This window comes from Thermobia domestica, chromosome 14 (assembly GCF_964235325.1).
Source record: "Thermobia domestica chromosome 14, izTheDome1.hap1.1, whole genome shotgun sequence".
Lineage (NCBI taxonomy): Eukaryota > Metazoa > Arthropoda > Insecta > Zygentoma > Lepismatidae > Thermobia > Thermobia domestica.
In genome coordinates, this window is record NC_137467.1 from 171,406,480 (window position 1) to 171,425,673 (window position 19,194).

At 37.0% G+C, this 19,194-nt stretch overlaps 1 protein-coding gene across 2 annotated transcripts in view; it reads right to left on the reverse strand.

Moving 5' to 3' along the window:
- Window positions 1-19,194, reverse strand: part of Stim (stromal interaction molecule) — a 193,308-nt gene that overhangs the window by 95,939 nt on the left and 78,175 nt on the right. For both annotated transcript variants that reach the window (XM_081739177.1, XM_081739176.1), the window contains exons 9-10: window positions 16,670-16,770; window positions 11,606-11,769 (exon numbers count right to left, since the gene is read on the reverse strand). In XM_081739177.1, coding sequence (XP_081595303.1) covers window positions 11,606-11,769; window positions 16,670-16,770 — 265 coding nt within the window. The remainder of the gene's footprint in view (window positions 1-11,605; window positions 11,770-16,669; window positions 16,771-19,194) is intronic.

Genomic DNA, 19,194 nt, shown 5'->3' on the forward strand with positions numbered 1-19,194 from the left:
ACGAAAATTCACGATTTCTCTTACAAATTTCAACCTAGAGACTTCAGATTTTTAGAGAAGGAACTTTATAACCTATCGAAGGCAACAACCCGTGCCGATTTTGCATTGAGAATTTTCTTCATTATTGAAATGGCTTGATTGTTGGAATAGATATTCAAACCTTTAACAAAATAACTGTTTCAACAATGAAGAAAATTCTAAATAAAAAATCGGCACGGATTGTTCCCTTCGATAGGTTATAAAGTTCCTTCTCTAAAAATTTGAAGTCTCTAGGTTGAAACTTGTAAGAGAAATCGTGAATTTTCGTGAAAGACAAAAACTACATAAGAGAGATACAAAGACAGTAGTGACATCTATCGGCAAAGCTTGTCTCTTTACACAAACCTTAATACATGGCGTTGGCACCTGTGCAGTTTCAGCCAGTCGCCACGTACGGCACTTGTTGTAGATAAACACAAATGACGACTCGTTTGGAAAACTGGCTTCGTGAAGAAGTCCGCTCAATTATTCGATTTCTGTAGACGAAACATGTAAACGCGGCTCAAATTCACCGGCAGATGGCAGAGGTTTACGGAGAGACTGTAATGTCTCGTCACCATGTCGCAGAATGGTGTCGAAAGTTTGCGGCTGGTTAAAACCGACACGCCCGCATACAGCTTAGAAGACCACCACGCTGCGAAAGCAGTTTCGCTGGAACATCACTGACCATCCTTCCTACAGCCCGGACCTCGCTCCAAGCGACTTTCACCTGTTCCTGCAATTGAAAGACCACCTAGGAGGCCGTCGCTTCACTTCAGACAAGGAGGTAAAACATTTCGTGACAACGTGGCGTAACACTCAAGGACAGGATCTTTTCCAGTAGGGAATCTTCAAACTCATCCTACGATGCGACAAGTGTCTCAACGGATATGAAAACTATGTTGAAAAATAACCTAATGTATGTACTGTCTGTTGGCTGTATTGGTTGTATGAAATAATATATACACGTTTCACTGCAGTCTTTGTAACCTTACTTTTTGATCACTCCTCGTATTTATTAAGTGATTTACTTTGGTCAACCGATATGGAGGCTATGTCGAAAAATAACATAAAGTATGTACTGTCTGTTGGCTGTATAGGTTGTATGAAATAATATATAACCGTTTCACTGCAGACTTTGTAACCTTACTTTCTGATCACTCCTCGTATTTATTAAGTGATTTACTTTGGTCAACCGATATGGAGGCTATGTCGAAAAATAACATAATGTATGTACTGTCTGTTGCCTGTATTGGTTGTATGAAATAATATATACACATTTCACTGCAGGCTTTGTAACCTTACTTTCTGATCACTCCTCGTATTTATTAAGTGATTTACTTTGGTCAACCGATATGGAGGCTATGTCGAAAAATAACATAAAGTATGTACTGTCTGTTGGCTGTATAGGTTGTATGAAATAATATATAACCGTTTCACTGCAGACTTTGTAACCTTACTTTCTGATCACTCCTCGTATTTATTAAGTGATTTACTTTGGTCAACCGATATGGAGGCTATGTCGAAAAATAACATAATGTATGTACTGTCTGTTGCCTGTATTGGTTGTATGAAATAATATATACACATTTCACTGCAGGCTTTGTAACCTTACTTTCTGATCACTCCTCGTATTTATTAAGTGATTTACTTTGGTCAACCGATATGGAGGCTATGTCGAAAAATAACATAATGTATGTACTGTCTGTTGCCTGTATTGGTTGTATGAAATAATATATACACATTTCACTGCAGGCTTTGTAACCTTACTTTCTGATCACTCCTCGTATTTATTAAGTGATTTACTTTGGTCAACCGATATGGAGGCTATGTCGAAAAATAACATAAAGTATGTACTGTCTGTTGGCTGTATAGGTTGTATGAAATAATATATAACCGTTTCACTGCAGACTTTGTAACCTTACTTTCTGATCACTCCTCGTATTTATTAAGTGATTTACTTTGGTCAACCGATATGGAGGCTATGTCGAAAAATAACATAAAGTATGTACTGTCTGTTGGCTGTATAGGTTGTATGAAATAATATATAACCGTTTCACTGCAGACTTTGTAACCTTACTTTCTGATCACTCCTCGTATTTATTAAGTGATTTACTTTGGTCAACCGATATGGAGGCTATGTCGAAAAATAACATAATGTATGTACTGTCTGTTGCCTGTATTGGTTGTATGAAATAATATATACACATTTCACTGCAGGCTTTGTAACCTTACTTTCTGATCACTCCTCGTATTTATTAAGTGATTTACTTTGGTCAACCGATATGGAGGCTATGTCGAAAAATAACATAATGTATGTACTGTCTGTTGCCTGTATTGGTTGTATGAAATAATATATACACATTTCACTGCAGGCTTTGTAACCTTACTTTCTGATCACTCCTCGTATTTATTAAGTGATTTACTTTGGTCAACCGATATGGAGGCTATGTCGAAAAATAACATAAAGTATGTACTGTCTGTTGGCTGTATAGGTTGTATGAAATAATATATAACCGTTTCACTGCAGACTTTGTAACCTTACTTTCTGATCACTCCTCGTATTTATTAAGTGATTTACTTTGGTCAACCGATATGGAGGCTATGTCGAAAAATAACATAATGTATGTACTGTCTGTTGCCTGTATTGGTTGTGGGAAATAATATATGGGTGATTCCACGAAAAAGGGAAATTTTCTGTCACGGGCATTTCTTCAAACTACTACTAGAAAGAATCACCTCATTTTTATTTTGTTTGGTAGTAACCGTCACAAAGTAGGTATGCCATGTATAACAGTTTGCAAATATAACACGAAACATACGTAAAAAATTAATTACTACCCAATTTCTCAACACCGTGGGCTGTCACAGACTACAGTTGACTGATTTTAATCAATAAATTACAACTGAAGTCGCAAATCAAACATCATTTAATGGTAATTAAATGGAAGAGAACACTTCAATGTTTCGGTTTTGTGGAAAGTAAACCTTTATAACGATTATTTTCGAAAGCTTGACTATGCTTCGTTTCTGTCACCTCTATTTCGTCTCAACTCCATGGCAATAGAAAAAATTATCATTGCTCTCAACAGATAGCATGATCGTCCACATTGGCAACACCCACAAGAAGACAAGGCAGACATGTTTGACTGAATAATAGAAAAAGTTGTGTGCATGTGTTAAAAGCTATAGGAAAAATATTTTTGTGTGTGGAAAGCAGGTGCGTATATTAATTGATTCTCAACACCATGGTATTTATTACTGAATGTATTTGTATGGTATATACCTTCTTTCCCTTGAGGAACCTGCGCCTTAACTTAGAAAATTCGTACACAATTACTCACATGTACTGGTTAAAAAGTGGGCCGGTAAAGATAAATTATATTCGATTTTCTCAACTCCATGTCCATCTGAAAACTAAGGAATCCACGGTGTTGAGACAAGTTCACGGAGTTGATAATCCTATAGTGTTTGTTATGCTCACGCTCTTCCAAACATTTGTTCTTTCAATATATTGATAGAAATAAAGCTCGTTTATGGTCTAGTGACTAGTATGCTCGCCTTTCGTGCGTGGTTCTGGGTTTGTTTCCCGGTGGAAGCTCAAAAATTAATGGTGTTTACTTCGTACAGTAAGGCAATTGAAAAACTCATTTGAGTAGAGATGTACTGAAACTTGATCGCGCAGACCATCGCAACGGTCGTAGGAGCCGACACGCTGACCACGTGTCATTCACACTCAAAGGCCGGCTGGTGGGTCCTAGCCCATTTAAGGAGTGTTTCGCGGAAGTTCAGATTTTGGGCTGTCAGGTAGCCGGAGGTAAAACTTCAGTCAAGTCAAGATGGATGGTATCTGTTTTTAACCTATTGACGTCTGAATCTTATGATCAACTAATTGTTTTCTTTTCAGGGATTGTCGAAGAGTCTGAGGCCAATATACGGACAGTCAATTTTATGACGCGGATCGGGAGGAATTTCTCCTGACCTACTAAACCTGACGTTTAAAAAGCGTTGGCAGTTGTCATTCTGTGTAGACTAGAACAGCCCTTCCCTGTTTCCTCAAGACATTTCCTTCATTGGAGTGGAAAATGAGGGCTATTTAACAAAGAACATCAAATTATCCAAAGCAGAAATGATGAGTGCCTTACACTGTCATTTAGTGTGCATTATACAGAGCGTTTCAAAACAATACCGGCAACGTTTGGGAGGAGATTCCTAACACCAAGATAAGATAAAAAGTATAGACCAATCTGGGTGCACAAATGCTTCCTTTCGCAGTTATAGGCTGCCGAAAACATGAAAAAAAAATGAACTTTAAAGGTCCATAGCATAAAACTATGGGACCTACCGTAGTCGGATCAGATTTCACTTAGGAATTAGTATGTGCGCTATCCAAATATCCATATTTCAGAATCTTGAGGTACTTCCACAACAACTTTTATAGAAGTAGTTGGTGAGTACTTCAGATTATACGCCCGTAGCCAAACTCCTATAAAAATTGCTTCGTGAGTACCTCAGGATTCTGAAACATATTTTTGGATAGTGCTCATATTAGTTCCTAAGTGAAGTCGTGACCCGACTACGGCAGGTTTCATAGTTTTGGAGCTATGAACCTTTAAAGTTCATTTTTTTTTCATGTTTTCGGCAGCCTATACCTCCGAAAGGAAGCATTTGTGCACCCAGTTGTCTATACTTTTCGTCTTATCTTAGTGTCAGGAATCAGCTCCCAAACGATGTGTGTATTGTTTTGAAACACCTTGTATATATACCAAATATACGATACAAATACACTTACCAAATGTTGAAAAAGTATTCCACTTTCGACGTGTTGGTTTAGTGACTACTTCGTCTGTTTCGTAAGCTTATGTGAAAAGTTTGTCCTCTCCATATGATAGTCAACATATTGAAAGCGCAATAATTTTTCAGTATTTGATAAGTGTATGTGTATTTCTTTTTTTCTTATTTACGTCACATATTCATATATATATTCAATTTTGGAACCTTCATTAGATATATTTTCATATGTTTGCAGTATTTTCTGGAGTATTTTTGTATCACAAATTACGTGTCATCTAGTTTGTTAGAATTTTATTCAACATAAGGACAATAATTCTAACTTACAAAAACTATTGGAAAATTATTTCAATTTTTATGTAAATTATAAGCTTAATCACTTATAAACCGAAAACTTATCACCCAGATGTATCACGTTTCTCAACTTCACAGCAATTTTCAACTCCGTGTTAACTAATCTCAACTCCGTGACCTATGGTCTCAACTCCGTGGGCACTGAAAAGTTTATTATTTTTTATTTACTACACCAATAACGATTCAGCTCTGCTGATCACCTAATTAACATGTACTTAGTAGTAGTAAGTGCATGTGATATTTTTATTGAAATAGGCGACCATCGACGGAACAAAAATTTTCCAAGTGAAAATTTCCCTTTTTCGTGGAATCACCCATATACACGTTTCACTGCAGGCTTTGTAACCAGACTTTCTGATCATCCCTCGTATTTATAATGCCATACATAAATTCTTCTCAGTAACATACAGTTGCGATGGTGTCGCATTACGTATACCTACAACAGATTAAATTGAATACATCTACGACATACTATTCATACGTTGTTCCAATATACAAAGGAAATAGGCAACGGAATCTTCACGGATTCCAGAGCCAACGATCTAGCCTGTCATATACATATTCATGATTCATTTAACAGGAAACTAATCAATCTATTCGTGCACAATTGAAATAGTTTAAATTAATATTATGGAAATTAATATTTATATGGGTAAAAGATATTTTAAAGCAGAAAAATTTCATCCAGTTCTTTACCTGGTGATATGGTCCCAATAAAGAGGGTAAATTATATTGCTGTAGATTCAAATGAGAGAGTATTTTGAACGTGTATTACTCATGACACACATCCAAGCAGACTGCTGTTTGCACTGTTTCATACATTACACCCTCTGTTATACGATTACAGGCAGTATCAGCTGAGGAGACAGTCAGCGGGAAACATATAGCCGTCGAAAGCAGAAGTCAATTGGACTCGTGTTTGAGATTTCGTGCTGAGGAATGCGGGACTCTCTGACGCTGTAGTCGTGAAGCACTCTCAAAAAGAAGGATCAGGTCGTGCAACTATGCACAGAACATTAAAAAGGATCAACGATGGAAAAATCTTTGAGTTTTACGTCTCACGATTATGTCGGCTAGGCTAAAGGAGACGGTGATGATGAGAAATGAATGAAGAATGTGGGAGGACACAGGAGAACCCTGAGGAAATCCATGCACACGGTGTTTGTCCACCACAAAGTTCACTTGGAGGGAGCAGGGTTTAAAGCCGGGACCCCATGCACCAGAGGTGAACGCTCTACCACTGAGCCTCCGCGGCCCCCGGATCAACGATGGAGTTTTAATGGTAAAAAAAAGAGAAGGGGAGGAAAGAAAAAAATGATGAAAAAAATCAAAGAGATTGTGTCACTGATGGACTCTAGCGAAGAATGTACCATTTCGAGTGCTTTACGTCATTAAAAGTGAGTCGTGATGTTATGAGGAAGTAGCTACTGGAACTGGGGATCAAAAAGATATAACAAGGATGCTCCATATGCAGGTGAGCAACAAAAAATCATTCTGAACAAAATTGCCAGGGACTAGTTTCATGCATCTAATGATGATAGGAACATAATAATGAATAATGAAACATAATTATATTGATATGAATGGGTATGATTTTAGTAGAAACATGTACTTTGAATCTCGTCACATTCCTGTCCATAAATCCGTAAAATTTAAGTTCAAAACTAAATTTCCATTGAAACTACTCATCTGGATGGCAATAAGCAGAAAAGGTCATTCTCAGTCATATTTTCATAAGCAATCAATGGGTGCAATTAATTAAAATGAATGAATTCGAAAGAGACATTCCATTTATCAAAGAAAACTATCCCAATGGTGATTATATCTTTTGGCCTGATTTAGCTTGTTCTGACAATGCAATAGGGAAGTAGCAGCTGTTGGACCGAAAGGAAATGCAGTTTTTGCGCAAAGAGTGCAATCCACCAAATGTGCCACAAATCTGTCACATTGAGAAATTCTGGGCTCATTTGAAAGCAAAAATATTCCAGAAACCATATAAACTAAAAAATATATCATGTTTGGGAAAACGAGCCCGAAAAATAATACGTCAATTCAGTGCAAACTACTTCGAACAGCTGATGGGGAATGCGGATACGAAAGTCAGAGCGGCTGCTAATCAGGATGTTCTTTCTGTCATTAACTGATTTCATATGATTGCAGAATGTCTATTGTGTCATGAGTGCAAAAACTGTGACTTTTCATGTGCAAGTAAACAAAATACGGCAATCCACAAATGTGTCTCATTTGAATCCACAGCAGATTACCTCTTTGTACTGCCATTCTTATTCTTTGAGTTAGGAAGGTGGTCGCTTTATCACCAGCGGATACATGTGTGATGCGTTTACCTACTTCCTTTATAAAGCTGAGATCTTGTTTGCCCCACGATCCACTAGATTGAATGGCAAACATACACAAGTAAATATATGTCAGAAGCTTGACCTCTCTCTTTGACTATTGACAACCAACAAACTTTTCTTTCTTTCTTTTTCTAGCAGCAACCGACATTTTTTATTTAATTTGTTCTTTCACAGCTTAAAGTTCTGCGCTTTCTTCGTATCTTCTGTGGGCAGCTTTAATGTTTAACATTTCTTGAGGAATAGGTACTTTCGGAATGTTTTTGTGGAATCTGATTTCATTTTCCGTTGATCTCTAAGCAAGTAGAGTATGTTCATCTAAATATTCTACAAGTTTCTATTTAAAAAGAAAATTAAAAAAAAAAAAAAAAAACTTTCCACTGCAGTGTTCGTATTTGAAAATATCAAGATTTATTTAATAATCTACCACAATTCGGAATAAGGCTTATTTCGTACCATTATAGAAAAATGAAAATAATCGAGCTTTGAAGATTGACATGCATTTTCTAAAATATATTTGAAGTCTAAAAATGTCTTCGTAATGAGTTTCATTTCGAAGAAACTTAGTTTCATATTTATATACATTATAAATACTGATTATTGCGGAAGCAAAGCATCAAAAAAGAAAGAAAAAAATCCCTGACTTTTCTGTTAAATTTAGCAATTTCCCTGACTTTCCAGGTTAGTGAACTCTGTGCCCGACACACTAGCAGAAGTGCCCGACTAAATCATAAATCATGTTTATGCGTAATATATGACAATAAAGAACTACGTAAAATAGCCAAATAACGACGAGCAACGCCGGGGCAAGCTGACACTTAAGTCTCTGACTTAACTTAGGGTTAAGTATCATCTGGATTGTCACCAATCAGCTTAGTGGCCTCGGAAACTATGGATTCGACACTTCCAAGCTAATGGGGGCTGAACTTTGACTTAACTGATATCGAGAGTATCACTATCCATCTTAGCGATCCCGAAAATTATGAACGCGACATGACACAAATGACGGTCGTTTTCGATTATTTTTACATATCATCCCCTTTCTACTCCCCTAGGGTTGTCGTATCCCCACAGAACTTTTTCTAGATTGTAGGACTTTATATGAGTGTCAACTTGTTTTTTTTAAAAAATGAGTTTTTATACCGAGTTTCATCTTCCTAACATCAGGAGCTCGTGCGATACTTTATTTCTGGCATAAATTTTAAACCACCCCTTTCCCTTTGAGCCTCCCTTCACCTCCTTAAGATACACATCAAAAAATTCTAGATAGCCTACGGTCTCATCGATACGGTTTCTTAGGAGTATACCAAACGAACGGTGTGGCTTTATATACCGGACAAACATACAAATAGACATTTTCATGGATGTATAAGTCTTCAGTAATAATAGATCTCGTGCTGTAAATTGTAAAATTGCTTAAAGTATTGAAGTGGCCTTTTCAGTTTTATTTAACAGGTTAAATGTCACGTGAGACCGTTGGTTTTACACAACCTTTTGCTAGCTTATGGACTGTGGTGACTCATTGAGCTCACTTTTCACATTAAAATCTATTGCAGTGTACAGTAGTTGGTCTACAACCACGAGAAACAGCCTTGACCTGTGAAATTGTGAGTCCAACGTAGTCTCACATGGATCTAGCCAAAGTGGCAAAAAATACATCGTACTTTCCGCATTACTCAAAGGTCACTCAAAACTAAGGCGAGACAATAATTGTGTGGAGTAAAAGTACAACGAAGCGTACAGAAGTTGCCACTATACTAAACTCGTTACGAACTTATGTATTCGCATTTTCCCGAGAAAATCCGGATACAATCGGCTAAAATTTCCATGGTGACATGTTGATCTGACGCGGCCACTAAGCCTATTGTGGGCGTCGGTCTATCTGGGGCCGCATGAGACTAACGTATCATCACAAGGAAGTATTAATATTACATAGAACCAATATTATAGAATTATCTAAAATGATTAAATGACTACTTAGGACACAGCAACCAGAAATGAAGAAAATATATTTTGGCCATAAAGGGTGTTTTTATTGCGGCACTTAACCTGTTAAGGATTATTCATTTCAATATCGTCCATCGTAAACTTCTTCCCTCCATAGGATACGCCATTTCAAGGGAAGTGTTATCCGTGTTGTATAGGCAACCAATATTGTTTTAAGTTATTAAATGTTTCCTAATCTGTTAGGGACTGTTGTTAAACGTAACACCTTTCCCACTCCTGCCTCAAGAGGTGCTAGGGTTGTCTCAGCCCTACAGCTTTTTTTTTTATGTTTGAGATTTTAAATCACATGTGTACGGTTGAAATTACTCCAGGCGTTCCAGACTTATGCTGGAACACACACACACCTACATTTTCTAAATATAATAGATGGTTTTAATTTTTTTAAAATTTTATTTTAACTGTTGTTCTCTCATCCTTTCTTTGATCACCCTTTCTCATTTGTTTCCCGATATCAACAACCTAATCTTCCTTACACTTTTCAAGAAACTTGGCGTAACAGCGCTTTGTGGACCTGTTAGCATCCAACGCCATCTGTCAGCGTCCGGCTGAACTACGTTGTCTAGCGACGAACATGTGGCCAATGCGTCTCTAAACAGGCATATCATGAGCCTTCTCGATCTAATGACCATCACGTCCTTTATTCACGTGACTCCCCACTTTGTCTTACGATGCACAGTGGGGCGAAAACGCAAAAAGCTGGCCAAAAGTAAAAAAACGAAAGTTAGTAATATAGGAATTTTTTTATGTAGTTGGCTAGAGTGATGTTACAAGGGCCCAAATCCATAAATAGAATAGGGTTTTTACTTTATTCCTACTACCTGAGCCACTCTTAAGCAGACCCTTCAGCAGGTCAAATGAGTAGAGAACAATAGAAGAATTGTGACGCGTCCGTTGAAACGGTTGTAACTTTCGAACGCGTTCATAGTTTTTAAATCTGTAAAGTTTTTCTATATCGTACTGGTAAATAGAATAAGTGTATGAAGTGAAAAATTAATAATAATGAAGTAATAATTTATAATTTGAATCGCAAATCAGGCAAAATTTTCACATTGTTTATATATTTTATTAACTTAAAGCGTTGAAAACATTATGTGCACCCTCGTGCGCCACGTTCATATTTTGTAGAATGGTAGTCTCAATATTAATTAATGCTGTCGACAAAAAAGTAGCTGCCAAAACGTGCCAATTACGAAGCGTGTTGATGTTCATTTAATGTTACAGTGACAAGCCGTTGCAGTTATAACCGAGTCAAATACCAATAACTTGTGTCATTTAAGTAATAATACATTTCTAATAAATAAGAACGTAAGTAACAAGTAATTGTTCATCAAAATATGTGAAAAAAGTGAATGTTGTTAAAGATACATTGTGAAAATTACGAAGTATGTTCGCATTCTTTATATTCCGTCATTTTTTTTTTTTTTTTTTAATTTAGTTGCAGAATCGTAATCAGCAACCTCAATAACCCCTTTATCGCCACTTTTGAGAACATTTCTACGACTTTTTCGACTTTTGCAAATTTTATTCCGCCATTTTGGATCCGCCATTTTGTTTTTCTCAACTTTAGTTGCAGAATCATAATTAGCAACCTCAAAACCCCTTAATACTAAATTTCATTCAATTTGAATATAGTTATCATATTTTGGCCAGCTTTTTGCGTTTTCGCCCCACTGTGCGCTGGGTGAACGCCGAAAATTAGGAAGCATCGGCCCGGAATCGAACCCGCGACCACGCGAACATGAGTCCAACACTAGTCTACCATGTCTCTTCCCTACACACTCCACCATTTAAAAAAAAAATAGCGAACAACTTAAAACCAACAAAGAGTACAAAAAACCTTAGAACATACATATTCACAAAATATTTATTATTGTATCAAAAGAACTAATAATGGTTTTTGTATCTTCACTAACAGCGTCTAATTCTAATTCGCTACAGATCTGGGTAAAAAGCCGGCTTTCCTCTGCCTATTCGTACCCTACTCAGTCATAAACTTAGTAAGTGGAAAAGGCAATTACTTGACTCTCTTTTTTTTATATTAAAAAAAAGGTACGTAAAATAGAATGATTGTCTATACTGACCTCCACGCATACTGGCTCCCCGTCCGTTGTTTCCTCTATAAAGTAAACCTTCCAAAAATTGCAACCCGTTGTTGTTAATTATGTTAAAACCACACAGAAGCTCAATTTGCTTCCACCGATGGACACGTTCTTGGAGCTCCTGAGTAACTTCATTCAAGGCCGTCCTAAAATCAAACAACAAATAAATAAATTCAGTACCTTATAACAAATGAAATATATATCGAGATTCACACCTTCGTTTACTGGCAATGTGTATTAAGAAAATCAAAATAATCAAAGAATGGGCCAAAAGTTACGAAGAAGTTATAACTGTGAATAACTCTTATTTATCCTTAGTTTACATTGATGTTTCATAAACTTAAAGACCAAGGATGGGAGATTATTTACGCTTATATGAGGAATATAATCTCAGGTAGGTGTTCGCCATTATGGGTCTCACAGATATGGGAGCTGTGTAGCACATGATTCATGACAGAGGTCCGAGTGCCCATATTTCCACTTAATTATTTTCTTTGGGACTATCTGAAGGACAAAGTGTATGTGAACACACCATATACAATACAGCAGCTCAAGACAATATTTGCGCAGAAATACGGGCACTCGGAGCAGAAATACTGACTTCTGTCACGGATCATGCCCTACATAGGCCCTATCAATAAGGCCCATAATGACGGATACCTACCTGACATTATATTTTATACATAAGCGTAAACAATCGCTCATCCTTGGTCTTTCAGTCTGTGAAATATCAATGGAATGAATAAATATCAATGGAATAAATGAAAAACGTTATTCACAGTTATAAGCACTTCGTGACTTTTAGCCCACCCTGTATACACAGCCTATTTCACGCTGGACGGTAAGAAAAGAATTTTCGACGAACTAGATCTGTACAGAATGAAAGATTAATCAATGACAAAGGGCTGAGAGTACGTACATGAGGTCAAAACAGGAAACACGCGAATTTTGTTTCAAATTACGAAACTACGGTAGATTTTAAAACTATGCTAATTCAATACTGAAACCAGACGAAATAGATCTATAACTATCATTTGCAACAGAGGGATAAGATCACAGAAGACACTTGTACTTCGGACAATGAATCCATATTAAAAACACTTTCTTGCTATCTATTACGGTTTTTAGTCCAAGGATATCACCGTTCAAATCGGAAGTGTCTCAGTTTGAATAGAGGGTTAAGAGAGAAAACGGACCTATTCTTAGGACGCTTCTCCAAAAAAAAACAGCCTCTCTCACTATCTATTATTGTTTTTGCTTTATGTAAATCAATATTGAAACCAGAAGTTTATGGATGTCTACTACTTATGGTTTTGGTATAGTGTTAAAGAGAGATGTAATGTATTCTTGGGATGTTTAAGAGTCTTCATTCCGGCGAAATTAAAATCCCGCTAATTTTACAGTAATTATGTGATATCTTCAAATAGATAAAAGATAATTGAAATATGGAACAAGAGCGCCCTAGACAATATTATTTTGCGTGAGGTACCGTTATCACAAGTCACCTAGTGGCTTTCCGTTTTCAGCTGTTTAGAAACGCGAAAATAAATGCCGATTTTCAAAATGGCTCGAAATCGAAAGCAGATAAGTGAGTCGTGATAACGGTTTCTCATGTAAAATAATATTGTCTAGGGCGCTCTTGTTCCACATTTCGATTATCTTTTTATCTATTTGAAGATATCACATAATTACTGTAAAATTAGCGGTACTTTAATTTCGCCGGGATAAAGACTCTTAACCTATTGCAGAAAACCACATCTCTCTATCTTTTATCGGGTTTGCTCTGTAGTGATGAACGTTGAAACCGGAAATGGTTAATTTCTAGCACTTCAGAGTTGAGTACCGGTTCCAAAAACGAAACAATAGTGATGAACGTTGAAACCGGAAATAGTTAATTTCTAGCACTTCAGAGTTGAGTATCGGTTCCAAAAACGAAACAATAGTGATGAACGTTGAAACCGGAAATGGTTAATTTCTAGCACTTCAGAGTTGAGTATCGGTTCCAAAAACGAAACAATAGTGATGAACGTTGAAACCGGAAATAGTTAATTTCTAGCACTTCAGAGTTGAGTATCGGTTCCAAAAACGAAACAATAGTGATGAACGTTGAAACCGGAAATAGTTAATTTCTAGCACTTCAGAGTTGAGTATCGGTTCCAAGGACGAACTTTGTTTCTAACTTTGGACCCTCTATTTTAGCGATCCCAAATTTGGAGATGTTTCTTCAAGTAGTTTCGGTAAACCAAACCAATTATAAAGGGGTATGCTATATTAATTGGTGTTTATGTGTTATTTTATGTTGTATCCTAATAAGGTCTGCTACACACTATAGGATAAATCCTACGAAATCTCTTACGATTTATCTTCGAAAAAATGTTACGACATATCTCGTAGGAAATCCTACCCTTTGTGTGCCATACACATGAAGATTTTTCTTATCTGACCTGATTACGTGATTGAAAAGTTGCATTTCTCACGAAATATTAAAATCACGGGTGCAGCGCTCACACATTTAGATTTCTTGTGAAATGTTCTTTCAAAATTATACAGGGTGTCTACTAAAATTCCAAAATGAAATTTCGTGACTTTTTCGTGACCTTTTCTTCACCAAATCATAAAATTTCCTAACACTTTCAAGAGCAAATCCGGGTACGAATTAGGTCGAATTTTCATCCATGCGACCAGACATTTTTGATGGTAAATTTTCACGTTTTATAGAACGAAATTTTCCAATCTGTACTTACATTTGTACAGTTAAAAAAAAAATCGTGACCCAAAAGCTAAATTTCGTGACTTTTTCGTGACTTTCATGACCGTTTTCTGATTTCGTGACTTTTTCGTGACATTCGTGACTTTCGTGATCGATAGACACCCTGTTGTATCACACTTCACAAATCTGCGAGACCTAAAATAGGATAGCACTAGGATAACTATGCCTATATTTGTCAATTGTTAAATTGCACACTCCCCCCCCCCCCCCCCCGCAAAAAAAGCACATTTTCTCCCACCAGATGTCCCTTAAATCGAAATCTTACGAATTTTCTTTCTGAAACAGAGTGTGCTCTAAACAAGAGAAATCTCATAGGATCGTTCAGAACATAGGAAATGACATGCGATCTGATGCCATATACGTAGAGATTTTGGTTCTAGCAAAAATCTTAAGAGATTTCCTAGGATCTATCCTATAATATATAGCGGGCCTAATTGTTACATGCTTGCGTTCGATGCTTCGTCTATGCGATACAGTATATTTAGGACACATGGTGAGACGTTTAAATCTCTATATGAAGCCACTTCAACGTTTCTATTTGAAAGTAATACTGAGATTTTCGAATTTAATTTAATACAGTTTATTTGTGTTCTCCGTTGTTGTGAATTACACAGAAATATAAAGTTCCGCACTGCATTATTTCTGTTCTCAATAGCGCACAATAAAAGAGTAGTTTTGTTCTGGTGGCTTGTATTTGTATCTTGCATATTTCAACAGTGAGCTTCACCAGTGCAAAACCTTGTATGAGATCTGTATCCAAACAATGGTAAAAGAAATACCGTTATAAGTTAGCTTGGTCTTGGAGCTTGACCTAAATTGAAGCAATGCTATCCTATTGCTGCTAATAGTACATTCACTTGTGTATGTTGGACACCAAAAGCGCTACTCATATCTGATCTCTTTATTAAAAACCCCCCTAAGAAAATTCTCCACTAGTTTTATGTTTCACAGTGTCAGTAAATACAAATGAGGAAGAGGATAAGTTGTCCATTGATAATAATTTGGGCAAAAATACATGAGGCTATGATCCTGTTCATTGCTTTTATATCTAGACCAAAAGTGTATACACAAATCAGCGCCATTATGCTTTGGTTGTCCGGTACAGACAAAATTATTGACGTACTTTATATATATATATATATATATATATATATATATATATATATATCTTTGTTCGTCTAGTTTACTGCAAATGCGAGAATGAAGCTATGGTGTCACGAAATATGAGTGGAATATTACTGGTCTATGGGTTTACTACAACAAGAGAAGTAAATTACGACATTACAGAACATCTTGTTCGAAAGTACTGACCTATGGGTTTACTGAAAAGGAAACATACAATGATCTATGCGGTTATCGAGAATGGGAGAAACAAACCACGATGTATAAAGCAGATTTAGAAATGTCTGATCTAAGGATTTACTGAGAATGAGACAAACAATAATCAATGCGACAATGAGAGGAACAAACCATGACGTCACAGAATATCGAGTTAGAAATTATTGATCTAATGATTTACTGAGAATGAGAAAAGCAACTATGACGTCACAGACCATCGAATTGAGAATTCCTGACCTGTGTTTACTGAGAATGAAATAAGCAAATTATGAGTCACAGATCGAGCTACAAATAACTAATTTATGGATTTATTGAGAATGAAAGAAGCAAACCATGACGTCATAAAGTTTCGAGTTGGAAATGCTGATTTTGGGGTTTACTGTAAATGAAAGAAGCAAATTATGACGTCACAGATCATAGAGCTGGAAATGACTGATCTATGGATTTACTGAGAATTAAAGAAGCAAAATGACGTTACAGAGCATCGTGTCGAAAAACGATTGGTTTTATGAGTTTACTATAGCTTAGTTCACAAATCTCTGCCGCGATTGACGCCTACGAAGAATTAGAATCGCGGCAGAGATTCCTGAGCTAAGCTCTAAGAATGTAAGACGCAAGCTACGACGTCACGAACATCAAGTGGAAAAGACTGATCCAAAACATTTGGTTACACAATCAATTTAACTGCGGCGAACTATGAAGACCACCGGGCAAATCGACAAAGGATTCAGATTCGCTTTGCGTTTTAGACGTATATTATTCATATACTCTTTTATGTCTCGTCGCTACGGCTTTGATAACAAAACATGGCTCATGCCTCACAAGTGTATCAAACAATATTCATATTACCAGTACGTTGCTCGCAACAGAAAATATAGATTAGAGCTTGAATCACTTTCACATTACATAATTGAGATAAAACAAAACAGATTACTTACCTGGCTTCAACGATGCTTTTGTCTACATCGTCAATAGACTTGCCATGTGTAGAAACGAAAGCTCCAACTAAACTGGATCGTTTCTTCCTCAATTTCTCGCACTATTCAAAGACACAATTATTAGACTATTAATATTTTGTCCACAAACATCACTAATTAAGAAAATTTTATACCCAAGAAATGAATTTTAATTTTAATACCAAAACATAAACTGAATAGTGGATAAATACATATGCTAACCATCAGTTGTCCCACAATATATATATTCTCATCTTATTACATGATTTTAAACTAATTACAATAACTAACTTTAATGACTCGAGTTCTGCTGATTGAGAAATAATGCTTTAACATTAGTAGTAAGAATTTAAAAAAAAAAAGTGTGTAGATCATTACAGTAAAGCCTTCCTTAAACAAATATCCAAGCATTCAACCTATATTAAACGTCAAGAGAAGATGCTATCCTTATAAAGCATCGGTAGTTTAATTAGAACTTTTCAAATCAATGTTAGGGGGGCGCGGTGACTCAGTGGTAGAGCGTTCACCTCCGGTGCTTAGAGTCCCTGGTTCGATCCCAGCTCGCGCCGTGTGGACTTTGTGGTGGACAAACACCGTGCTCGTGGGTTTTCTCGGGGTTCTCCCGTTTCCTCTCACTTTCTTCATTCCAACATTTCATTCATTTCTCATCATCACCGTCTCCTTTAGCTTAACCGGCATAACCGTGGGACGTAAAAATTAAAGATTTCATTTCATTTCAGATCAATGTTAAGAATTACGAAAAGACAACGCATCGGAAGTTACATAACGCTTTCATTAATCCTTTTCTTTTGGGATGAATTTTATACTAGGGATATTGCGCTGAAACGTAAGAAGATATTGATGAATTACTGAGATAATTTTAAAAAAGTACAATATCACACTTCAGCTTTCCTGCTATTTGCCCACTGCAATAATTATAGTTAAATGTCATTAAGAACTGTACTTCTGGCGATTTTCAATAATGTCATCTTGTTTTTCGGAAAGTTCAAAATACGAGGAAATTTTGAAAAGTTTTTGTCCTGACACTGGTAACAGCCGTTTATGGCAAATGGTGCCATCTATATAAGGAATAATGTATCAATTAATTGAATAGAATGTCTAACTGCGTCGTTCATTGGAGGTAGTCACCTGAATTAGTCGCTCTGTATTGAGCTCGCATTCTGCATGACAACGCTCTAGTCCACACGGTTGTTGTTACCTGGAATTTGATCTAGGGCCGTCTTGTTACTAGGTATCACGTTAACTCGAATGAAATGTCCGCCCGGTGGAAAGCTCACCTCATCAACACAACACCGGGATGGTTTAAAGTCAAACGTCTAATGTCATAAACTCTGTGCACGTACAGCAAACAGGTTGAAGTACCCGAACTGTCAGAAGACACTGCGCTTGTGCGATTTTGAACAGGTTCGTATGACACTGTACCATGGACAACACATAATAATGAATGATTCTTCTTTACGATTCAAACAGGCGCGTTCTGCACAGCAAGCAGTAAAAAACATTAACAGTTCATTTGAGGCAGGAATTGCAAATGCAGGCACCATTCATCATAGTTTGTCAAATTTCGTTTCGGTGGTCTGCAAAATTAGCCCAGTAGGCATTGACCAACATCATGTTTGGATAAGCTCCTCACAAATATCGTAAAAGCAGACCCTCGGAAAAGCGTTCGTAACACTATAGACAAGGATTAGTATTGGGAATTGGATTTCTGGGTTTCCGGCATCTATGGCCATATAAGTCTGTCACGTATGAGGGATGACGTCTCTCGGCGATCACACTATCCGAGGAAAAAGAAGAAAGGATTGGGAAAGGAAGCCGCTGGCGACCTATATGTTAGGTACTATGCCGACATTTACCTCGTGGAAATGAGGAAAACCCAGGGAAACCTCACTCAGGATGGCTCGTCTGAAAAAGGTTTTACACTTTTTTGACCCTGTGTCCCCACCGTGAATCGAACTCGGGATAGCTCGCACTAAAGATAAGAACGTTAGCGGTTACGCTACGCGGGGCCACACATAACAGACTAGTATACACCATACCATGCAATAGGTAAGGTGAGAAAAATGAGCTCGAGAGTGCCATTTGGGATGACACCGGCCATCAAGAATCGCCATCTCGAGGAATGCAATTTTCTGCGCGGAATAACTTGAAAGATCTGCATTGGATTGTCACTTCTATTAAAATATGGATCTCTATGACAATCATAAATGGTCAGTACAGTGGTTTGGTCCTAATCAACGTCCAGAACAGTGTCCAGATAACTCTTCTACCAACAGAAGGTGTTGTTATTATGGTGGGAATGATTCATCATGTTTTTCTCCGTTGCGACAAAACCATCACTACACATCGTTACAGCCAAGCACAGGCCCGAAACCAGCCACAGAGGTTTGGGGGAGGGGGCATGTATATGTTACGGGGAGCCCAGTCATTAAAAATACTCTTACAAATATCTAAATTGTTTTATGTATTAATAATAGCATTTTGTA